Source organism: Leptinotarsa decemlineata, unplaced genomic scaffold (genome assembly GCF_025532065.1).
Source record: "Leptinotarsa decemlineata unplaced genomic scaffold, Ldec_3_MD MMD2_tig00002082_RagTag_RagTag, whole genome shotgun sequence".
Taxonomy (NCBI): Eukaryota; Metazoa; Arthropoda; class Insecta; order Coleoptera; family Chrysomelidae; genus Leptinotarsa; species Leptinotarsa decemlineata.
This window is the reverse complement of record NW_027412573.1, coordinates 7,794,709-7,821,489: the sequence shown is the minus strand read 5'-3', so window position 1 is coordinate 7,821,489 and position 26,781 is coordinate 7,794,709. Positions and strand designations below refer to the sequence as shown.

Below are 26,781 nucleotides of genomic sequence, written 5' to 3'. Positions count from 1 at the left end.
CCATGAACCACCCAAAGAGGTGTTATGTGAGTGTTTCTTTTTGTTTACTAACCAGTTGATATTGAGAGAGAGTTCACATAATATTTTGTCTGAGTCCACTTTCTATTTGCAAAGAGGTTATATATTGTTGGGTTCCCAGTGCTGATTGCTTAACTAAAGTTCATAATACAATTACCAAAAAGGACGAACATTTAAAGTTATACACCACTCTCCCTAAGAGACTTATACACCTAAAAGACTTTCTGTCACTCTATCGAGAAGAGAATAGTGAATGAAAAACATTTTAATTAAAATTGAAATTCAGTTCTGAAACCACATAATGAGAGGGAATATAAGTAGGTATACCAAATGATCAGATTTCAAAAAGACCGGCCCTCGTGCGACCGGCACGAACCCTACAGCCCCTACAATTGCCTTACATCCAAATTTTGATGTGGAGAAATATGCATCAGGTGACAGCAGCTGCCAAAATTGATTTGAAAAGAATAATTGAATCAGAAAGGAGCATTTATCACAGAGATATAACTTTGCATGATGTTATATTTTCCCTTTTTTTTAAGCAATAAACGATTGCCATCCACATATTTTTTCTTCAACACATCTTCCTCAAATCAGTTAACTTATGACGTTTTAAATTTTTAATTTTCATTTGAGTATGATATTCATACCTAAAATCAGAACAATAAATGACATGGATAAATAGAATATTGAAAAATATGTGCCTATTTGTTGAATTGTTGGTGCCTAGTTGGGCACGTTTATCTGTCAAGCAGTTGTATGTTTTTGGTTAGCTGTTCTCTCTCTGAATTTCAATATTTCAAATGTCATTTGTGAAAAAAATAAAATATTACCTAATGGGATACTCACGGATTATCGTAATTTTTTTTGGGATGATGGTAGAAATTCAGAACACTTTTTATATTTTGTCCGACTCAATTAGTTCTCTACATAGCCTGTCAAAGTTTGTATGATGTCATATTTCACCTTTTTTTTACAACAATGAACGATTGCAATTCACTCATCTTTTTCCATTACGTCGCACCTTTTTCTATCTCTTTTCCAAAATACATGAGGTTTTCAATTTAGTAGGTCAGGTTAGATGTTGATAAAAGATAGTTTTCTCAAAGTTAAATATTTGAAAATACATTCGTTTTCGAATTCGGAGGTCAGGTTAAATGTAGTGGAAAGATACACAATAGCCGAAATGGAAAATATAACTTGTTATTATCAGAATTTCAGGGGGCTGAGATCAAAGTTGAATAATTTCAAATTAAGTACTGAAGGAGAAAACTATGACCTAATACTGGGGACAGAAACATGGTTGAATGAATAAATATACAGTTCTGAATTTATTAACTGTAACAGGTATGAGATAGTTAGATGCGATAGAAATCCGCATATAACGAATAAAGACAGGGGAGGAGGAGGGATAGGGGTAAGTGAAAAATTTAAAATTTCAGACTGGGAGAAAAAAAAAGTTATTTCGACGCTCTGTATGTTAAAGTGAGGTTGAGAAAAATAGTAATAGCTCTTTTTGTAGTTTATTTTCCTCCGAAATCAGCTGTTGAAAATTACAAATGTTTTCTTGATTTCTATGAACAAATGGTCGATGATAACAGAAATATGTTCGTCGCTGGTGAGTTCAACCTACCAAATTTGACATCCCAGTTAACGGTGCGAACAAGCTTGGATGACAGACATTTGACTTTTTCAGACTTCACGGACTTAAACGCTTTGGAACAAATGAATGAAGTTCTCAATAATAATAATCGAAAACTTAATCTCGTGCTAACAGCTGATGAAAATTGCGAGTTTCTAAAAGTATCTAGATCTGACTTTCCATTGATAGAAGAGGATGCAAACCACCCTGCATTATTAATTGACATTGAACTAGAAAATAGTAAGAGTAATAGGGAGAATACCTTCTTTGGAACAGAAACTGTATATAATTTTCAAATGTGTGATTGCTTACAGCTTTCGTATAAAATCAGAGATATCGACTGGACCGCATTGTTTGAAATAGAAAATGTTAATGACGCGGTAAATTTTTTCTATAGTAAAATATATGACGTTCTCAATGAATTAGTACCTCGAGTGAAAAATAAAAAAAGAAAGTTTCCTGTTTGGTTTAAATATGAAGTAAAAAAATGTTTGAAACGGAAAAATGAACTAAAAAAGTTGAAAAATCTATCCAACTATTATATGCAGCTATATGTTGAGGAGAGACGAACATTGAAAAAACTAATTGATAAGTGCTATAAAGAATACATAAAAAATATAGAAAATGACATTAATAACGATTCAAAACACTTCTGGTCATATACGAAAAGTAACAAAAAAACTAATAATTCTTCCCTAATACTCAAGCTACAGGGCTCCCGAGTGAAAGAAAGTGAGTGCCGATTCTTTTGGCAAATATTTGCAATCTGTCTACAGTAATGACCAGGCGACTTACAGCATCAACTTTGCAGGTGATGTTGAAACCCGTCGTTGAAAAATCGATGAAGTAACCGACAGCGATTACTTTGAAGCTTTAAAAAAACTTAAGCCAAAAAAATCTGCAGAAAGTGATAAAATACCACCATATATTATTAAAAGATGTGGAGTATGACTAAGCAACCTCTTCTTTATATCTATAATTCATCAATAAAATCAAATACGTTTCCAGACTTATGGAAGGAAGCATTAGTGACACCTATCCATAAGTTTGGCGGGGTTTCTGATATTGAAAATCATAGGCCAATAGGAGTGCTGTGTGCTATTGCGAAACTGTTTGAACAGATCATCTATATAAGAGTGTTAAGGGGTTTTGGCGAAAACATTTGTGATAAACAGCACGGATTTGTACCAAAAAATTCGACGTCAACAAATCTACTAACATTCACTCATCATGTCCTCAACCATCTAGATAACAATAAACAGGTTGATGTTATTTATACAGATTTTCAAAAAGCATTCGATAAAGTTAATCATGATGTGATACTGAAAAAGTTACATAAAAATGGCGCTGATACCCAAGCACTCAAATTGCTGGCATCGTGTTTGAATAATCGACACTTCAGAGTCAAATATGAAGGTAATTGTATAGGGAAATTTCGCGCTCAAGGATCCTCAAGGATCAAACTTGGGTCCATTACTTTTTCTTGTAACCATTAATGATCTAACTCAAAATATAAAGTACTCTTATTCGCAGATGACCTTAAATTTTATAGACAGATCGAAAACTTACAAGATTGTGTCAAACTACAAGAGGACATCAATAGTGTTTATCGATGGAGTGTGAAAAATGATCTTCCGTTCAATATATCCAAATGTTCTGTCCTGTCTTGTACCCGAAAACTAAATAAGACACTATACAATTACTTAATGAATGGTATTGAATCATCCAGGGTAGAGACTGTCAAAGATTTAGGTATATACTATTACTCCACACTCTCGTACAAACCCCATTTGGATTACATAGCATCTCAGGCACCAAGAATTATGGGATTTGTAATGAGACAAAGTGCACATTTCAATGATATTAAAGTGATTACTATACTTTATAACAGTTTGCTCAGACCTAAACTTGAATATGGGGCTGTAGTATGGCATCCTTCCCATATTGTTCATAAAAATAGATTAGAAAAAATTCAAAACAGATTTCTGAGACTTTTATATTACAAGAAATATAAAGTATACCCGGATTATAATGCAATTAGAACAGTAGCACTACGAAATGAATTTAAAATACCCAGTTTAGAAAATAGAAGACAGGCAACTATAGTGTTATTGTGTTATAAAATATATAAAAAAAAATATAACTGTCCCAATCTCAAATATTTACTGAAAGAGAGAATTCCCAAAAGAACAACAAGACTCATTCAATTCTTTGATGTACCATATGTATCAACAAATAACTGTTCACCTATCATTACAATGATCAAAATAACAAACAACTTTCTGTTAATGTCAGATATCAACTTTGTTCTCCCTCCCAAACAAGTTTATAGTGGTGTAAAAAAATACTTTTCAAGTTTAGAATAACTATGTTCCTTCCTTCCATTCGGCTTTATGTAGTAACTACTAGTAGATACAATGTAACTGTATTCACGTATAAATATTAGAATTCTATTTATGATTTAGACTGTATTGACATTTTTATAAGAATAATTATTTTCATGTAATGAGGTTTTTACCTGTTTGAAAATAAATAAATAAATAAATAGTATTTTAAAATTGAATATTCGAAAATATGTTTCTTTTAAAATTCGGAGGTCAGATTAGATTTGAGGATAAATAGTTTTCTCCAAAAGAAATATTCGACAATATATTCGTTTCAGAATTCGGAGGTCAGGTCAGATGTTGAGGAAATATATTTTTATTTGAAATTGAATATTTGAAAATATGTTTATTTTAGAATTCGGAGGTCGGATTAAATGTTGAGGAACATAGTTGTCTCCAAAACTTGTATTTGACAATACCTACGTTCGTTTTATAATTCGGTGGTCAGGTTGAATGTTGAGAAGAGATATTTAAAAAAAAATTAAATATTAGAAAATACGTTCCTTTTACAATTCAGAGGTCAAGTTAGATGTTGATTGAAATGAATAAGTATTGAAACTGAATAAGTATTCACTGAGATATTACAGTTTGAAAAAAACTCATCAAAACTAACTTTCAAATCAACCTAATTTGAAGGGAAGGCAAAAAGCTGAGACGGATATATAAGAAATCATCAAGGTTTATGAATGTATCGTCAATTTAAAAAAAAAATCAATGAAAGCATAATTAACAAGAAAAATGCGATGATTTCTTTATGTTTGAGGATTATCGTTCATTGAACTATCGACATAATACCCTTTTTTCAATGTTAATACTTAATAGGTTGAAATAGCGTTTATGCCTGAATTTTCACCGCTCAATGAAAACAATAAGTTTCGAGAGACAGACTTCCTGTTCAATTTTGAATATCTGCAATAGTTTATGAGACATTGGGGAAAAACGAACCCCTGTTTTTTAATGAAGAAAGGAGAAATTAAACTTTCTATGTTTTCACCAGTTTTATTTATAACTAACGTTACTGCAGTTTCGTCCTATATGGACATTTTCAAACTCATACAATAAACTAACAATATTTCATTATATAACGATTTGTTTGCGGAACTGAACAACAACCCACACAACGAACAATTGAAACACTATTACAAAAATTATAAAAATAAACTCACCAATTTAATGAATAGAGCTAAGCGCGACTACTACCGAGAAGAAATTAAAGATAACTCATGCAATTTAAAAAAACTCTGGAATACAGTGCAGAACATCACTGGTAAAAAACAATCAGAAAAACAAATACAGAGCATAAAAAATGACAAAGGTGAATTATTGAATGGAAAGAGGGAAATTGCAAACGAATTCAATAACAGATTCATTGAAACTGGTAAAACATTGGCTGAACAAATTATTAGGAACCCAAATTTCAAAACAAACCCAATACGACTAATAAATTCTATAAGTATCCGTCCTACCGATACGACTGAAGTAATGAACTGAAAAATAAAAAATCCGTAGGGGAAGATTAAATACGAGCAGAAACACTATAACAAATCTCAGGCAATATCGTTATTCCTCTCACTCATACCTTAAAGCGATGTCTAGATAAGGGAATATGGCCAACTTCTCTCAAAAAATCAGTCTTAATCCCGATACACAAAAGTGGGGACAAAAACATTGTTACCAATTATAGACCCATTTCACTGATAACGAATCTATCAAAAATATTGGAGAAATTATTGAAAACCAGACTCTTATCTTTTATAAATAAATTTGAACTTCTTTCTTGTAAACAATTTGGCTTTAGAGAACAAATCTCCACGGTGGATGCTATCCTATACATCACAGAGAAAATACACCAAGCTCTGGAAATGGGAACACCATGTCTTTGCTTATTCATAGATTTAAAAAAAGCATTCGATACTGTCAGCCATAAGCTACTCCTAGAGACACTAGAAAAAATAGGAATAAGAGGTAATTGTTATAAGTTCATTGAAAGCTATTTGAATGAAAGGACACAGAAAGTGAAAATTGGTGATGATTCTAGTAACTCAAAAATCATTGAGTATGGAATACCGCAAGGCACAGTCCTGGGTCCATTGTTATTCAACTCATATGTGAATGAACTGTTCTCAGTTGCTAGTAGAGGTGACATCGTAGGATATGCTGATGACACCGTTATCTTTTATCAAGCTCCAACATGGCAGGAACTAAAAAATACTACAGAAATAGATTTCAAATTTATTAAAGACCGGTTCGATAACGAACTATTGACAGTCAACTTCGAAAAAATTCACGTTCTTTCTTTCAGTTGCAACAAATCTGGCATCCCTCCTTTTCGCCACCTAGAAATAAATATAGATGGAAAAATATTGAAACTGAATACTACAACTGTAACAAAATATTTAGGAATATATCTGGACACACATCTTGAATGGGATTATCATATAAAATACGTGACCAAAAAACTCCAAACCATTTTATATAAATTCAAATATCGGAACACTTACTTACCCATAGAAGAAATGAAAGTAATATACTCCTCTCTCGTAGAAAGTCATATCCGATATGGTATTGAAGCCTGGGGTGGTGCGCTCAAAACCCATCTCAATCGACTAGAAGTGATACAGAGACGGTTCTTGAAATTAATGCTACAGAAAAGCTCTAGATACAACTCTGATAGCCTCTACAAAGAAATTAAAATCATGGATTTTAGGCAATTATTCTACCTTTGTGTGAATATGAGATACCACTTTCAAAAACATAAAGCTGATATTCCTAACCATGAATACAATACTCGGAACCGTAACAAACACATCCTACCGCATGCTACAAAATCAAAAACTCAAAGAGCATACTGTTATGTTTCAATAAAAATTTATAATACCCTACCAGAAGAAATAAAAAAATGTAAAAGTAAACAAAACTTCAAGAAAAAGAAATATATCAATGAAAATGAAAGGAATATGTTCTCCCAACTATTTGAACCCTAGTGGAATACAACCAATGTATGTCATTTAACTTTTTTGTATTATTTGAATTGTATTCTTTAAAGAATTTAAGCTGACTATATATATATATATATATATATATATATATATATATATATATATATATATATATATAGTCAGCTTAAATTCTTCATATATATATATATATATATATATATATATATATATATATATATATATATATATACATATATATATATATATATATTAGTTTTAGAGTTGTATATTTTTAAAATTTTACCATTTGATAATTTTTATACATATATTTTTCCTTTTTTATTTGTCTATTTATCTGTTAATTTCAAGGAAACAAGTCTTTGTACTTATCCTTAATCACTTGTTCACTCCATGCAATTGTATTATTCATATTCATATATTGTTTTTTTTTACTGTGAATAAAGTGTCCATCATTATTATTAGCCCTTTTATACCACCTCTCTAGGTACTATTAGAGGTACTTGGACTGTTTCTTTTAACTAAATTGTGTATATCTTAAGCTTTGCTAATACAACTTGGCTCAAATCGTAAATCACTCTGTGTTGAGTTACGAATCTAAGAGCATATTAATTATAATTATCAATGAGGTCGAATTGAAATTATGTGAAATACAACTTGTGAAGCGCACTAATTTTTTTAATAAGTCTTGAAGTTTCGTAAGTAACATCAGCATCCACATGATCGTCATATATTTATTAAAAACATCCAAAACTTCCATAATAGGGATTGGTGTGTAGCTTTCATCGCCGAAAATACAAGATATATCTACGTGAATTTGAATAAATCAATTAATGAGAATTTATCGAACGTCAGTAGACCAAGAACTTCCTGCTGCGACCCCATATTTTTGGTACGTAAATATAAATTCATTATGCCCATTTCGAAATCTTCCGAGATGAAATATTTCATTCGAACCAGCTACCTGCAGAGAAAGAGACACTATTTAGCCGTAGATAAAATCTTGTTGGCGTAATAAATTATATTTTAATTAATCTAAAACATTGCTGACTATAGGTAGCTTGTTTGTATAGGTATGTACAAGTGTTGTGGGCTCGTTCAATTATGAAATTTGATATGATATTCGGATCCGGAAAAGAGCGGGTTATTTTAGCGCGCGAGCTTTCTCAAACGTTATCGAGGAATGATCACAATGTACGAATTTATTTGGGTCGGGCTTATTTGAAACTGAAAGACCGCTTTGTCTTGTTTTTTTTTTCTTATAAAATACTCCAGATTCGCTTTTTGGCAGGACCGGTGTTGAATATTTTAGTGGCTGAAAATGTATTTATTCACATCAAACTGTAATAGGAATCTGTATCTATAAATGTAATAGGAATCTGTATCTGTAAATGTAATAGGAATCTGTATCTGTAACTGTGGAGTAGGGAGAGTGAGTGTAGGCCCACAGCACTCAAGCCGCATGTGACTCATTGTAAATTCTCCCGAGGAGTTTTCCTCCTAGTTCATCTTCCATTCTGTCCTTTCCAGGAAGGTGGACAGGTCACTATTAGGAAACGTCTCCTTTATATCGAACACACACTCTCTTATTGACGATAACTCCGGACACTCGCATAAGACATGTCTGACAGTTTCATCTTCCTGTTCACACATCCTGAATGGAGGTGTGTTCACTAGCCCCATATTATGGAGGTGTTTCCTTAGTTGACAGTGGCCAGTCAGAAATCCTACTGTTAGGCGTAGATTTTTCCTGGTCATCGCCAGATATTTCTTCAGCGCCAGCTTCCCAGGGTCGCCGAGGGTGATTCTGGCAAGATTGCATCTTTCGATTCCATCCCATCTCTACAGGGATTGAGCATGGGTGTAACATAACAACTAGTTCCTCAATTGTCATCAAGCCGTAGGTGCCACTGGGTCCTAAAATTCATAGTACAGCCGCTTCCTTGGCTAAAGAGTCGGCAATGCGATTACCTTTACTCCTGTCGTGCCCTGGTGGCACTCTAGTACTAACCCTGAGGTAACACGTTGTCTTTTCGAGGCCAATAGGGCTTGTCTAGTGTCAGTGCAGATTGTTATATTATTGTCAGAAATTCCTTTCCTGGTTATTTCTTTTGTGGCGATTGAGATACCAGCCAGTTCTGTTTGAACCACGCTGGTATTTTTTCCCATTCCCCACTTAATCCTTAGGCGTAGTGATCTGGAGTAAACTCCACATCCTGAGTCTTCTTGGGTTTTTGAGACGTCTGTATATATGCGTATTGCATTTGTAGCATCCAGCCACCCACACAGCACCAAATATTCATGGAATATTCCCTGTATATCATAAAACGAACGTTTTCATAGAATATTCTTGGAATATATTCATGCCTTCAGAATATTCATAGAATATGCTTGAATGAATATGGCAAGATTATTCCCGAAAGAATGTGCATAGAATGTCTATAAATGGATTATTCTCACATGAATATTCTAAGAATATTGTCGATCGAATATACCATATGGTATATTCTTAGAATATATCCCCACGGTATATTTTGGAATATTCTATACAATGGAATTTTATGCATAACCTAATGTATATAACCCTGATAGTGTTAACCAGTTTTTGAACTCAACGCGAAGATTCTGGATGAATTGCTCCAACAGAAACTGTTGGAAACGACAAAAAAATTTGAATGGGCCAATAAATGAACCAATTGCATCAATAAATTGGTTAATTCTCATCCTATTTGTCTTTTTGTATTTGAAATTATTTAATTACAAAGCGAAAAATCCTGGAAACAGAGAAATGGGGAAGTGGATCTTCAAACAGGAGAGTTGCATATATTCAGTCTTCAAGAAAAGTAAGTAAAATGCAATAGTATCGATAGTAAAGTCATGGTGATCAACCTACTATACCTCATTTTAGGTTCGAGGAGAGTTGGTGTGTGGGATTTGTTGGTTTGACTAAGTACATGTTTGAACTAGAGTGATTTCAGTTGTGTATCTTCAATAGAGAAAAGTAAGTGAATGACACATTCTTTTGTATCATTTGTTTTCATAATTTTTATCACTCGTTTTTAAGATAGTATCAATTTGCCCAAAAGGAAACAGAGTGGTACCTGGTACAGGCAGGTGCGCCAAGGAACTGAAAACGTAATGAGTACTTTTCAACAAGACAATGCAAGTTGCTATCCAAGTCATAAAATGTTGTAAATGTTCATGAGTAACCTATGCGAAAAATATCTATTTGATTTTTATTCCAGTTTTATTGTGCCACTTTCAAATAGTGATAATGAACGTTAATGTACATTTTGTTCCAGGTATTACTATTGAAACACTGGCTGATGCATTGTTGGACAAATATAAGGAAAACTATTCTGGTGAGCAAAGTTTGGATAACTTTAAGTAGGTGAAATTCATTGAAGAACCCATCATACCACTCATTTTAAATACTTCATTGGTGGGTTTATTTTTTTAAGTGAGAAACCTAACCTAACCTATTTCTTGATGTAATTCATTTTTTTCTTTTTCAATGAAATGATGTATTTATTATTTTTTAATTAGTGCTGATGAATTCACAGAGTTGTTATTTTAGTATATTTTTTAGTATACATTTGTTTGAGAGTAGGAACATCCTAATTTGAATACATTTCTAATATTTGTAATATGACAGTATTCAGGAATATTTTATTCAGTGAACAAATATTTTGAATTAAATTTTTTATTTTTAATATTGGTTGAAACGTCAAATATTTCAGTGTATATTGTTTTTAAAATATATTTGTTTATGAATATTATGTGTTTTATTACTTGTGTGAATCTTGCATCAAAATACAATATATACATGCCTAATAGCGTTTACTCGTCACATTCTTGGAATATTCCCAATATTCCTAGAATATTCATAAAATGTATTTAAAGAATATTCTATGGTGTTTCCCTATTGTATATTCCTACAATAAACTAAGAATATCGGGTTCTATTCCTGGAATATTCTTAATAGAATATACCTTAAATATTCTAAGAATATTATAAGATATTCCAAAAATATTCCCAAGGAATATTCTTGAAATATATCAAAAGTTCGCCAAGAGCACTTCCAGGGAATATTCTCCAGAAGATATATATATCCATGGCATATTCATAGCATAATACAATATCCTTAAATATATATTCATGATGAATCCGCCATTTTGGGAAGTGACAGGCTTTCTCATTCTGCTTTTGACTTTGTTCTTGTTAGGACGTATATGTTCCCTGTGTTCTGGGCGTATCGTGAATTTTATTTTTCAACATAATGGAAAAACTAATAGGTGGTGGACACGTTTGTGCTGTAAATAGTTGTAAAAGTAACAGATCAAAATCCAAAATGAGTTTTTTCATGTTTCCGAAGGACCAAGAGAGGGAAGAACATTCTCCACTAAGTTAATATCTGTTTTCATAGAGCCTACCTATTACTTTTGTAAACAGCAACATTGCAATTGTAGAAATACTTAATGTTTTCATCATCACTCTTTAAAAAAATATATAACCCCTTCAATTCATAGAATTTCTTCATTGTCTCAATTCCTTTAGCATTTAATCTCTCAAATAATGCTTTTCACAGGAGGGGCTGTGAGAGAAATATATTTTTCATTAGACGAAGTAAATCAAATCTCACTTTTTCAAATGAGTTATCCGCCTCTCAATTATACCCAGAACACTATTTTAATGTACTTTTCATCAAAAATCTGATTTATTGGTGAGTTCAGAGTATGAACTCTTCACCTGGTGTGGTATGTGTGACAGTTTCAGTATTCGAAAATTCATGTATAGTTTTTTATTATTCATATTATCAATGTTTTTTAACCCTGAAACTACAATGTTACTGTTCCCTTCATAATAATTTAACTGGTTTGAGGATGACCAAATAATAACAGAATTTTACATTCTGTTTCACTGAATTATTTCAGTGATGATTGTCATTGGGAATTCCATATCAGAAGTACCTGTCAGGAGGGGGTTCGTAGGGGTGGCATTTTTACGTTGAAGAATGTCAAATTTTAATCTACATTTGATGTGTTTCGGGATTTTTTTTTCAAATATGGAGAGTAACGAAAATGAAGAATTTTTCTATTTGGGTTTTATACACTGTTTATGTGTATTGCCATTGAAAATCAATCTGTGCACTCATTTTCTTTCGTTAGTTTTTTGTATGTATTTTCTGAAGTCATTTTTTGTAAATTCTTCAGTTGCACATCACTGTATCTGAAATTAGAATGCCTGCACGAGAATTATGATAACGAATGAATTTGGGTCCATTCCGTAAGGTATATCAAAATTAGCAAATGAGCATTTTGGATATGAGAAAGTTTGAGTGCGAACCTGTCCAAAACCATTTCGCGAGTCCTGCCCTCTTATCGTCACTTCCCAAAATGGCTTCTAGATACTTTTCCACATCAAAGGCGGCATGGTCAAGTGTCCATGCTGATTGTTACCTATGCTGTGATCTGGCTCTGTGTTCTGTTTTGTCTGTATTTTGTAGGGTTTATTAAACACGAACCCGGGTTCAATTGCTTCACTGGCTATCTGCAGCAGAGGTTGTGCAGTAAGCGTTTCTCGCCATAGGCTTAGCCTCAATTGACCTACTTCGAGGTTCACACTAGCCGTGCATGGTCGTAACATGGCCATTAACGCAACCTGCTTAACGTACAGGTCCAGAGGGGTCAGACCAGTCATTAATTCCATTGCCGCGGTTGGTGTTGTTCTCATGGCTCCTGTGATGTTCAAACAAGCCAGTCGCTGTATTTGATATAATTTTTGGATGGCCGTTGCTTGTAGAACTTTCGGTCCCCATGCAATAGCTCCATACGTTAACATAGGTCTTATTATTGCAGTGTAGATCCAGGCGACTACACGGGGTGAAAGACCCCATGCGCGTCCCACTGTCCTCCGACATTGCTCATAAGCCACGTATGCTCTTTTTGCTCTACTCTGTAGATGAGAGTTCCATGTTAGCTTCTTGTCGAGGATGAAAGAGAGGTGATAAGAGCTATCCCCTCATGACCAGTACCCCTACTGTGATGTTTCCTACATTGATACTTATTGCTCTACTAGAGATCATCTTGAGTATCCATTCTCCTACTATCAGGGGTACATTTTTGGAGTTTAATTGCTGGTTAATTGTTGAAAAGGTTGTTTTATCAAACACTCCCTCGATATCTATGAATATGCCCAGGGTGGATTCTTTGTTGTCCAATGGTCTTTCGATTCTGCCAACCACATGGTGAAGGGCCGTAGTATATGGATGCTGATTTGGATGAAGTGGGTTGTGAACTAGAACTTCATCTCTTATGTACCGCTCACATAGCCTCTCCATAGTTTAAAAAAAACGATGTGAAACTAATTGGTCGGAATGCTTTCGGTAAGGTGTAGTCCATCCTACCTGGTTTGGGTATAAATACTACTCGTACTTCTCTCCACTTACTGGGAATACACCTCAGAGCTAGAGAGGCTTCGAATATTCCAACCAGGTGCGGCATAAGACTATTCATTTTCCATTGAAGTAGGGCTGGTCTTATACCGTCATGTTCTGATGACTGTAATAGGAATATTCACAAGTATTCACTTACTCATCGAGCATCTCGTTGTTCATTTGAACTTTCAATTTGTACTTCTCATTTGTATTTAGATTTTAAATAAATAACATATATTATTATATTATTATTATATTTATACGTCCATGCCTGTCAAAAAGTTCATCTGGCGGAAGCAGTGCGAATAATCATTCTATAAAAAAAAACTGGGAATCTACCATCCATCATTAAATTTGTTTACTGAATTTATTGGTTAACAGCAAACGTGTTTTGCGATTTTCTCAAAGGATGAAATACGAGAGGTGTCTGCAAAGTTTTTGACCTCGAAATGAAGATAGCAGAGCAGCACTCGCAAATAAAACCTACTGAATTTCGTTGCTCATCTGTTGGCAGCTACTCACCAAAGTTTCAGCCATTTTGGACGAGTAGTTGTTATGTAACAGTCGTTTGAGCGAGTTGATATGATTGTTTGTATGAAAATGGACAAAATCGAGTATCGAGCTGTCATATTTGTTTTTGAACGGCAATATGCCTACGCAAATCAAAGATCAGTTGGATTCTGGGTATGGGGACTCTGCACCAACATTTATCACAGTGAAATTTTTGGCAGCTGAATTTGGACGTGGCCGTAAGAGATTGGGAGACGATGAACTTCCAGGACGTCCAAAATCTGCAACTTCCGTTGCTGTTTTTGGACGTCCTGCACCAAATGGTGCTAGACGACCGCCGAATTGAACTGAGAGAGAGATAGCATGTCATGAATATGTCAGATAAACGTGTTTGTTACATATGTAGGCATGAAAAAATTGTCCGTGTTTGCTATTATTGCACAAATAATTTGTCTGAAATTTTGCACTGTGAATGGAATTTCGTATTCTGAAGCTACGTGCGTATGAGCGATCAAGATGTGGTGGAAGAGTTGCCTCGCTCTGGTGGGCCCTCAACCTTTTCAGCTTAATTCAACATCGTTAAAGTAAAAGAAATGGTTGCTGAAAATTGTCGTTCAAATCTGGGAAAGATTGCCGCTGAAATTTCTACGGCATACCAATCAGTTGGTACCGTTTTAAACGTTTTTTTAAGTGTGGAACGAGTTGCTGCGCTACTTGTGCCGAAATACCTGCATTTTCTGCAGAAACTCAATCACGTAAAAGTCGCTGAAGATATGTTCAAACAACTTCACATTCAAAAATCGCATTTTAGCTGCTGGTGTTGAGGAATGCGTTTAGGAATTAGATACGCGAACCAGTCAATAAATCAGAGTGAACAAATATCTGGATAAAAACTCAACAACTCTCATCAAACAGCCAGCCACCTTATCAACCTGATATGGCTCCGAAACTTTTATTACCACTTGAAGGTACCCATTTCCAGTTGATAGATTATATAGAAGAGAATTCGCAGCGAGAACTGCGTTGGCGCAAGTGTAGTATTTCAGAAAGGCCTACTTTGAAGGCGATATAATGAATTTGGAAGAATAATACATATTTTGTCGACTCCCGCTCTATTTTTCCAGTTTCTTAGTGTCCCTTCATGATTTAGACGTATTACAGAACCACTATTACAAGTAAGTTGTAGGTATAACTTTCGATACAGTCTTTGCATAATTATCATATTTATTAAATAGCACACACTCAAATTGAATTTGTTCTCTTGACCATGCAAGTGGAAAGCCTGACCAGTATCAACGCCCACTTCATCATCTAAACGCTTTATTCCCTCTGTAATTTCTAATGAAATGATATGCGTAGCGATGGAAAGATAGCTCAGCAATTAATAATTACCGTATTTATTATCTGCAATTATTTTAATTATCTATATGAGTTAGTAAAAGAAATTGAGGTGCCCATTGACACCGAGAAGATTTATTACTCATTTATGAGTTCGATGAATGCCTTGACTGGAGAAATTATTATTGCGCTCGACAAACGTGAGGACATTTCGATAGCATGATTGAAAGGTATGAATGTACGGTGTGTTGAGAAAACGGTTTTTTTGGAGCTTGATAATGTAATGAAAATGTGTTTGCGTTTCTCCTCCATTACTGAACAAAGAGTATGAGAAACTTTCAAAGAATGAAGAAGGAAAATGAGTACAACAGAGAAGTAGAAAGACAAAAATTATTTGTCCAAACAACTCATAACTCCTGAACCCTTCCCACTACAATTTGGAAGTAATAAAGTTCTGTGTATTTTTATACAAACTTTGTTGTGCTGAACAGTTTACAAAGCCACAGCACATCGTTTGTTGTACAATAGCTGATGAAGCAGTTTTGTGAACTCAAGTAAAAATCTCGCAATGGAGTGTTATAATTCCATCAAGTATGGGCCAATTTCGTCACATATGAATTGGTACAATTATAAGTACTCATAACATTCAGAAATAATTGTACAATCGAAACGTCGTGAAGTAACTTGGTTTGGAATCTTTTAATTTTACATTTTTAAATTTCATTTCTTGTTAATAATTTTTTAGTTTTTCAGCTCGTGTTGATAGTTCGATTTTTTTGGTTATTGCTTGCATGTTCTTTCATTGTAATTTCAGTTTTTTGCTTAATGAAATTGTTTTTTTCAGCTAATCTTTTAAATTTTTCACAGATTCAGGAAATTTAAATCAACTTTATCATATTAGACAATGGGAGTTCGAACTGATGAAAATATTATTTATTGATACTCACTATCACATTCTAGACGAAGACGAATTCTAAAACACAAAAATCATAAAATTCGATCCAGCCGTTCTTGAGTTTCCAAGTTATTATGATCATCATCTTTATTGATGGAATATCATATTTCAATACTCATTATTCTATTCTCGGCGGAGACAAATTCAAAAAGAAAACAAACATTAAAATTGGTCCAATCAGGAGTTAAAATGATAGGTTGCTTTTGAGTTGCACTATTCCATATGCTAGCAAAGTGATTAGCTCGAAAGAATTCTTGAACTAACTCAGATTTGCATGGTGGTAAACTGCTAGCAGCAAAATTATAGTGCTCATTTTTTCGTCTGAATAATTTTTGTCTTTGGGCAATGTTTGGTCACCATAATTTGTCTGACTGACGGAACATAACTTGGTTATAGTTTCCTCAATAACATTTTTGAAAATGAGACATTTAAAAATAAGTAGAGTTCATACAATAAATTGATGGATGTAGCCGTTACTACGTGATAGAAAATCATATTGGAGAAAAGAGATATGGAACTTTCTATGTTTTTTACCACTTCTATTTGTAACTAACGTTACTGCAGTTTCGTTTCTATACGGACATTTTCAAACGTATACAATAAACTAACAATGGTTCATTACAATAGCCCTTATATACCATCCCTATAGGTACTAATAGAGGTACTTGGCTTGAGTACCTGAATTTTGTTTACTAGTGACAATGTGGATATGCTAATCAGGACCGTAGCGAAAAGAAAAACCAGGGGGGGAGGGAATCCAAATTTTCCTAACCCCATCAGCAAAATTCACCAACTTTTGAAAAAATTAAAGCCGAGGAATTAGTTACTACTATAATATATTAATTTTCTTACTTAGCTATCCAATGATTGGCTGAATGCTTATGCCCGTTAGGGTATGCACTAATAAAAATAAATTTTGGTAATTATAAAAATAATAATGGGAAATATTCTACTTTGGACCAAGGTCCTTGGTCTTCCACCATATTGACCATGTATAGTAATATTCAATACAAATGAAAGGAAACAACACTCAAATAATATTGTGCATATTGTTTTCTACTATTACTTTTTCTATCTTCACGGCCCGAAATTAAACTTTTTTGAAGTTTTCAGAATTCAGAATTTCAAAGTATGGGATCTCCAATTTATGCATGTTATTATCTCTCCATTTCTTTTCTCTCATTTTTATTTTTCCAATTTTTATTCATTTTTTCATTATTAATTTTTTCTATCTTTACTTCCCAACTTTTCTCCGAGTCGAAAGAGCAGGGGGAGGCTCCTCCCCATCCCCCCATGGCGATGGCCTGATGCTAATTTAATTTAAAAACCGGTGAGTAAACTAAATCGATTTGATCATTTAACGGGTTGCACCCGTAATGTTTATGCTTGTGAATTTCCAAGGATTCCAAATAATTTTGCAACCCTTTCTTGCATAGTGCAAAATTTCTGTATCGTTTAGATTCGGGAAGTTGTGGTTACATGCCAAGGAATGGTTTGAAGGACCTTTCATGTTTAGCATACCGTTTTTGGAAATTTCGGCCATACTGTCCCACATAAACACTATTACACTCCGGACACTTAAGATTATAAACTCCAGATTTCTCCAACTTGTCCACCTCATCTTTGGCATTGAAAAGAAAATGAGATAACCTGGCATGTGGTCTGAATGCCACTTCCATATTGTATTTTCTGAAGAAACCCGCAATTATATCTGTTCTTTTTCCAAAATATGCTAGAGTTATCCATTTCTTCATTTCTGGTTGTTTGACCTGAGGGTTCGAGTAGTCGAAAAACAAAGCCGGAAATTCACTTAGAGATTAATATACCCGGGCAGTAATAGTGTTTATGTGGGACAGTGTGGACGAAATTTCCAAAAACGGTATGCTGAACAAGAAAGGTCCTTCAGACTAGGAAAAAATGATTCCACGTTTTCAAACCATTACTTGGCATGCAACCACAAGTTTCCGAATCTAAATGAAATTTTGCACTATGCAAGGAAGGGTTATAAACTCAATTATTTAGGACCTTTGGAAAGTCACAAACATAAACTTTGCGGATCCAACCAGTTTTTAAATTAGCACAAATAAAAGTGTTGAAAAAATATAGAAAGTTTTATTTCTATTTTCTTCATAAAGTTCATTTATTTTATGTGGAGCTTTGAAGCGTCTGACAAAAGTTTTGGTCCATGGAAAGTGTCTGACACTTACAATACTATTCTAGAGTAATATTCTACAAAAAATATATAAAATTTAGCAACATAAATTCAAGTTACCTTTCTTACCTGGTAGTTGCCCATGTGTCACAGGGCGAGCTCCACAACACGCAGGTATTCAAAGAACACGAGACGCTACTGAGAACCTAAAGTTTCATCTATATTAAAATAAGTTATGTCTGACCGCTTTGGGATCATTTTATGATTTATTCACTGGAAAAAGTTATCCCCGTTTGACCAATATAAAGGCTGGCACAAGAACCACAAGTCCCGCTCTATCCAGCACTGAAAGTTTGCTTTCATTGTTCTCAATGAGTTTTTCCAAACTATTATTCGTTTTGTATTCACTGTTTCATTCTGCAGAACTTAATGATTTATTACATTTTGATATAACTGTTATATCCTATTTGTAACCACTACCCGAACATTTTTGAAGCTCCCAAAAGCCTGACTTGCCCCAAACAGTACAAAACAATTCAAGATCTCTGCAAATCAATAACAGCATACTGACAACACAAACATGAAAAATAATGAGTCGCAAACTGAGCGAATGAGACATTATTCAATTGAGAAAGGTAGTTATTATTCGTGAATTGTGAGATATATAGTGCATTTATTTAATGTTCCCCCCTCCTTTTACTTTTTGAACGAGGCAACTCAAAAAATTGAGAATTGGGATAATGGAATTAATGCATGAATACTTTATTATGAAGTGGAATTGACAGATGAAACTTTCAAGATGGCGACTGGGCGCCATCCGGAAAAAAAAATTAAATCGAAATGGGGGTCTTGTGACACATAATTTTGAAGCACCCGACGAATACTTTCTTACCCTAGATTATGGAGTCAATATCTTCACCTACTACAAAATGGCGGAAGTTTTTTTAATTGCCTGAATACATTGACATTTAACTCCATAATATGAGGTAATAAGCTTGAGGTCAGCTCAGAAGATGCTCGAAATGGTTGCATTGAACTTTTTGACATATGAACAGCCTCTCCGATATTTTACGCCGAAAATTTTCGAACACAGTAACGTCAATATCTCTACAAATATTTATTATTCTCTGCCGTGTATCCAATATTGAAGTAGGTTCAGTTTCGTATACTTTTTGCTTCAAATAGTCCCATAAAAAAGTCCAAAGGTGTCAAATCTGGCGAGCGGGCTGGCCATTCTGTAGGACCTCGACGGCCAATCCAACGACCAGGAAAAGTAGTATCCAAATAGTTTCTTGTCTGGAGTAATGTGGTGGTGCTCCATTTTGTTGGAATACAATATCCATATCGATTGATTGGGATTCGCTTCGACGATTTCAGTGATGAGAGGGTCAACAGTAGTTTCCAGCATATTCAAATACAGTTCTCCTGTTGAATTTTGATCAATAAATAGAGGTTCTACAATATGGTTTCCCAATATTCCTGCCCAAACGTTAATTTTTTTTGGATATTGGGTATGTGTTTCCCGAAAAAAGTGAAGGTTGGTGTCACTCCAATAACGGCAATTTTGTCTGTGAACATTGCAGTTTGAAAAAAATGTACATTCGTCACGAAAACAAATATTGTGGAGATAGGTAGGATGTCTTGCAATGGTTTCCGTCATGATTTCGCAGAATTCTGTTCTTCGATCAGGGTCATCTTCAGTTAATTGGTGTACCATTTTAATTTTGTACGTATGATACCTATTATTCTTCAAAAGTCTCCACACAGTAGAAGAAGACACCTCACAAACATTCCTTTCGGAATAAGTAGACTGATCAGGATTTACTACCATCTCACCAATTATTTGCACTTGCTGTTCTTCCGGAATGGACGGATGACCTGGGGGCTTTTTGTTATGTACACTACCGGTAGTTGTGAATTTGGATACAACTTCCCTCAAATATTTTCTACAGATAGGACGATTCGGAATACGTTCATTGAAAATCCTTTCGGTCTCGTGAAAGTTACGCGTCGCACAGTAAATAAAAATCGATTCAATTTTTTCTTCCAATGGACGAGAATTGACCATTTTATAGATTGTTGTCGTTGTACCTTTCTGCTAGTGAAACCGAAAACTAAACGAGAATATTCCAACTGAACAATGATATTCATGGTGGCACTGACATTTTTCGTAGATTTGACGCCATCCAACTGTAATAGGTGAAGATATTAACTCCATATGCTAGGGCTGTAAAGTATTCGTCAGGATCTTCAAAATGATGGGTCACATGACCCCCCTTTCCATTGAATTTTTTTCCCAGATAGCGCCCAGTCGCCATCTTGAAAGTTCAATCTGTAAATTCCACTTCAAAATAAAGTATTCATGCATTAATTTCATTATCCCAAATTTCAATTTTTTGAGTTGACCTGTTCAAAAATCAAGAGGGGGGAACACTATAGAAATGCACTGTATGTTTATTCAAAACCAAAATAACTCAGTTTCTCGATTAGCTAAACAAAGAATGTTTGATCCTATCAAGAGTCAAAAAATTATATAGTCCGAATCTACTCACTGCCCCTCCAAGGCTACCAACGAAACTATCAGTGCTTTGTTGGGTTTGTTTAGCCTGAGCTCTTGTCAAATTATCACATCTTTCAGTTCCTTTTTTCAATCAGGCAAACTGGCTGAAAAAAAAGTATCCAGAAAGAAAGAAATATATATTACTACACAACGAATAAGAAACATTCGTGTTGGTGTACAAAGACATTACTCGAAAAAAGTAGATGGTAGAAAGTAGACTACCTGATCCATACAAGAAACAAATTTTCACTTGTCGATATTATTGAAAACGAATGTACCGGGTCTGATAAATTTACTAGTTAATACCATATAAAACCTACTACATAAAAATAATGATTAGACCTCGTATGCGGTCCACGCCGCCCATGCCATACAAATAAACTGCCGACGTTAGGTAACTATTCAATTTTTATGCCATTCATATTGACTTCGTATAAACTTGAAACTTGATAACTATAAATGTGGAAATATTATTAAGGTACATAGAATAAGTAATTGAGAGACTAATTAATTATATTGGAATACAAGTGAAATGAATGAAACACAAATAAGTAACTCAAATCACTTTATTTATTTTCTTCAGAATAACAGAAAATCATGAAAAAACAGATTCACAGAATCTTAACTAAGAAAAATTAAATAAAAACTGTAACAAATTAAATAATTAAGTAGCTATGTCTTTGTACATGCAGTTAACCATAAAACGAAAAAATAAATATACATAAATTATTGAAAGGCAGGTTTGAAACCGATTCAGTATTATATCGTTAACAATTTGAACATCTTAAAATTTTAACTTAAATTATACAGTATAAAAGTACATTTAACATTAACATATACAACAAAATTGTGGCACAACTTCATGATAATTTTAAAACATTTCTCAACAGGTAACATTAATCGTGGCACACGAAAAACATTAATTTTCAATAGAAAAAATTGTGCCGATTCCACGCCGTGTTACATATAATAAAACTTAAAATTTCGTATATAATAATGCCCAATGGAAACAGAATTACATGAAGAACAGATAAAGACGATTTTTGTCATTCCAATATTAATATTTGTCAATATCAAAAATAGAAAATAAATTTATCAACTACTCTCACAAAAATAAAAAACAACGAAATGTACAAATATCACAGTATTCGTATATCGTTTGAAATATCTACTGAAGATACACTGCTCGCCACGAAAACTGTAAAGTAAAAGCCAAACTGTGTAGAAGACTGAAAATGGACGTTGTCACTTGATCACTGAGTATATGGCGTGCAGTGTATTTCGTCGAATTCATAAAACACTACATCATGAGCTGGACGAATATCTTATAAACATTTTATTATCCAATTAAAATGTCTTTATGTGCTGCTGTCTTCATGTCATTTGAACTTACATTTTATAACAGTAATGATTCCTGAAACATTGTGAGCCCTTTTTATATGGGAGGCTCTTTAGGATCACTATCAATCATTCACAATGTTGAAACCCCTTCCATTCCCAAGTCCCGTGAGAAATTCACGACACTTTTAATCGTTCTGTCGGTTAGTACATGGCAAAGCATTTTGAACGGTGAACACAGAAGACAGGGTATTTCTAAAAGATTAAATAATCAGTCGATTTTCTTATCGTATACTGTAAGTAACCATAACTGATAATCCTAACTACTTACAAGAAGATGCAAATGTAGCAACACCTTTTGGCTTGATTTTTTATCAAAAAACATTTGATTTTCATAATAAATAGCGTTTGATCAGTGGAACATATCATATCATAGCGGAAATCTTACGCAATAGTTTTGCAGATTCATTTCTGAGAATTAACCAACATAGAAATGTATTCATCCAAAGCAGTTATTGATACATTAAAATCCTTCCGATATGGAATTGCCCTTTCGGGATTTTGTAGTCAACAATTATTACAATCACTGTTTGTCCTACAAAAAAGGGCAGTTAGATACCTATGTGAAGTACTTATGATGCACTGTTTGGAACCTTTGGTGTGGTAATGAATATTACTGGAGTTTTTTCCCAACACCAAATCGTTATTTTTAACACCTCGACCCTGTAGACCATTATTTATTTATTTATCATTAAGGTCATTCTAACCCTCACCTACATTATTCTAGAGTCTGTATGTCTAATACACAAAAACCTCAATACAGTTGATACCCCAAAAACCAAGCAGTAAAATGAAATATGTTACAAAGCATCGGAAAATAAAATACCTCTCCCTATTCCGAAATCTACTTTGACTCCGATTTATGAAAGCAAGAAAATATAATCACGTACCCTCCGAAATCAAAAATGGGAATATTTATTACAAATTCAGAAAAATTATGAAATATTCTCTAGTCAAGAAAACATTCTATGATGTCGAGGAATTTTATAGTGAAACTCTGCTATGATTTTATTTTGGATATTCTTTTATTGTATGAGATATTTTTTTATATACTAACTCATTTTATCTATATTTGACATACCTATGTTTATTTTTCAACTGATTAGTATAGGATTGTTCTACTTCTGCAAATCTATCTTTTATATATTTAAAAAAGCTCTCTTTAAAATTTTTTTCCTGACATGTCTTGTCAATAAGAACTCGATTTCTTGAACAGTAAAGTGTATTTCTCTTTCTCTCAATTTTTTAACATTCAACTGTTGCCTTCAATCAAAAACACGCGAGATTTGTCCACATGTCAGTCTAATAATAAGAAATTGAACTCAAACACTCAAAATATTTAAAAAAATTCCATACCATTACGGGGATGTAGGTATTTCAATATTTAAAGAAATTTTCAAATATTTTTCAAACTATTTTCTGAATTGGAAACTTCGAAGAATTCAGAGCGATTGTACGTACAGTTTGTCAAGAATAGGAAAAAGACCGCCTTAGCTGTGCGCAGAAGACAGAAGTGGAAACGCCCACAGCCCAGTCAGTCGAATTTGTCTGTTGTGAAGTAAGCATCGCGGGTTAACCAAATGTACAGTCTAAGCAGAAATGAAGCGTAAATGTCACAATTTGAGTATTGTAACTTAACCAGGATGGAGTTTAAATCAAACCTAAATCGTAAAGTGCTGACAAGTCAAAAGAAGGAAGTTATAGCCAATATAGTTTTTTATGCAACGAGAAGCGGCACGAAAGAGCTGCTATGGCAACTGGCGTAGGTTAATCAGTATACAGAAACATTCCTATAAAATGCTAATTGATAAAAATTAACAATGCAGTGTTATTGAAAAGTTGGATAAATATTATGTTATCTCGATTATATTTCAGGAAGCGTTATTTTGACACCTTGACACGTGTTTCGATCACCAAGTGACCATCTTCAAGGAAGATGATTAAACTGTTTAGTCTTCCTCGAAGATAATCACTTACTTGGTGATCGAAACAGGTGTCGAGATGCTAAAATAACGGTTTGGTGTTGGGAAAAAACTCCATTAATATTCATCTGAATAGATATTGAAAAGTGCATTGAAACAAGCGTACATTCGAAATCTAAAACTCAGAAATGGTGAAACGAATGAATTCTTGGGATTCAGGGTGGAGTTATATTGTATATGGAATACCTATTGTGAACGAATTCTCCGATGAAAATAAAAGATTGCAACTTCAAGCGATACGGGAAAAACGAACTGAGAAACTGAATATTTCAAATATTCACAAATTTTAAAAAAATTGACCATAATAGTCGATCATAAAAATGTATCAATATCACTGTTTATGAACGGTTCCTTCTACCAGGTTTTCATGTCAGAAGATTATCTGATGTCACAAAAAATCCTTCAAAATTTTCTAAATTAGCATGCAAACAAAACATTTTGAGATATTATTCGATCTGATAAAGTTTAAAGTATGCCAACATTTTCAGCTAGCAAAAAAGTGACCATACATTTGCATCATCTTAAAATCACTCAGTCCAAATTCAAATTATTTCTTGCGAGATTCGTTTCTTGAAAAGGGAGTGTATAAAAAACGAGTGATAATCTGGCATCAAATTATTGCCGCTGGCCATCCATTTGGCACTAATACCAATTTGCAACAGCTGTTAGTCAATGCATATAATCAAACTGGCCTGGCAATATTATGAAGCTAGTGGAATGGTCTGAGATCTCCATCAAAAGGCAAAAAATGGCATAGGTGTGGTGCAAGGAGTTCCACCAAAGAAATGTCAATAAGTCGCTCGGTATTGTAATTGTCGAACATTCAAAAGTGAAAAAGTATGCTGAGGTTTACTGCCGCTGCTTTGTGGAAGTCCTTGCTAGCGGTGAAACCAAAAATACTATCGGGAAAATTTCCAGTAGGCGCTAAGACTAGATAACAATTTGTTCAAAACAATATTTTACGTCACAGTGACGAAATCCTCAACAACATCATATTACTCATATAAATTTGGTCCCAACCAAGTATTTTTGGTAAACACCTCGTCAAATCCAAAACTACTAAGTAACAAATAATAATAACAACACCGGGAGGCTTTCAAAAATTCAATAATCAATGATGCTCAGCCTTGAGTGGTTGCCCAGCAGTGACAGGATCTGGCTCAAACCTCGTATGAGTCCTCATATGTCTTGTGATCATGTCCCTTCTGCAGGCTGCGTAAGGACACTGTGGACACTTGTACGGCTTTTCACCAGTGTGGGTCCTCTGATGCGTGGACAGATGATCCGACCTGGAGAACACTTGACCACACACTCGACACGTGTACGGCTTAACACCCGTATGCAAGCGCATGTGCCGCGTTAGCATATCACTGCGAGCGAAGGACCTCTTACACACTTCGCACAAGTAGGCCTTGGCCGTTGCGTCTCCCCCACTCTGTCTGCTCTTGTGTCTGGACGCCATATGCTTGGCCAAGCGGTCGTGGAGGCTGAACATCTGGCCACAGACCGGGCAAACGTAAGCTACGTCGGAACCAGGAGGCATTTCTTCAACGACTGGAGAGACTTCCAGGTTGTAACGCGACGCTACTGATTCCTTCGTCGTTGGCGAAGCCACATCTCCCTTCACTACAGGTACTGAAACTGGACCGCGAGGTGGCATGAAGCCTGGAGTCAGTAGTTGGAGCTGGGAGGGTACCAGCCCCTCCAAACGCTCTCGACGAGAAGTCTTCATAGAAAGATCTAACGGGGATTCTTGAGGGGATAAAGTATCCGACTCCAGCGACCCTTTACCGCAACCAGTTGACAGCGTGAGAGGATGGGGCCAAACGGGCGCCGCCCTGGCCCTTTCTGCTTTAGCCGTCTCGAACCACAGGGGGATGTCAGAGTCAGATCGGCTCCTCTTCTGGAAAATATCCGGCAAGTATTTGGACTGAAAGTAGTGTTCAAAGTTGTAGCTAGGAGCGGGCGAAGCTGGGGTCAGAGGTGATATTGGAGAAGCGGGAAAAAACCTATCATACGGATGCAAAGGCGGGGGGTGATGTCCCATTCCAGTCACACACTGGTAGCAAGGACACAACGGGGGTCGCTGTATCGAAGGGGGGCTAGGGCTCGGGTCGTTGATGCGCAGAGGGCTGAATCTGATTCGCGGAGACTCGGTAGAACTGTGGGGGGATTTGTTGCTTGAGCTGGCAGGGCTGAAGACGTCTTCGTCTTCACTGATGGTTTTGTAGCGTTCTCTGTCGGGCATGTCGAATTTGAACACTTGCGGGCGGTACTGATGCGGAGTTTTGAGCTCTTCGAGTTTGATGTTGTCGCCTTCGTTGTTGTTGTACAGTTGCTGGACGTTGTTGCTTGATGGAGGGGTTTCTGGAGAGGGTTCGTTGTCTTGGGGCGGCGTTCCTCCACCTGAAACAAAAGAAGTCCGTGTGAAAAAAAGTTTTTGATGAAT

At 34.8% G+C, this 26,781-nt stretch overlaps 1 protein-coding gene across 1 annotated transcript in view; it reads right to left on the bottom strand.

Moving 5' to 3' along the window:
- Positions 1-21,504: 21,504 nt before the first annotated feature.
- The window catches only part of LOC111502363 (uncharacterized), a 132,607-nt gene continuing 127,330 nt past the window's right edge, over positions 21,505-26,781 (bottom strand). Inside the window, exon 4 of the mRNA XM_074176933.1 lies at positions 21,505-26,738. Within this exon, the coding sequence (XP_074033034.1) occupies positions 25,444-26,738 (1,295 nt within the window). The 3' untranslated portion in view covers positions 21,505-25,443. The remainder of the gene's footprint in view (positions 26,739-26,781) is intronic.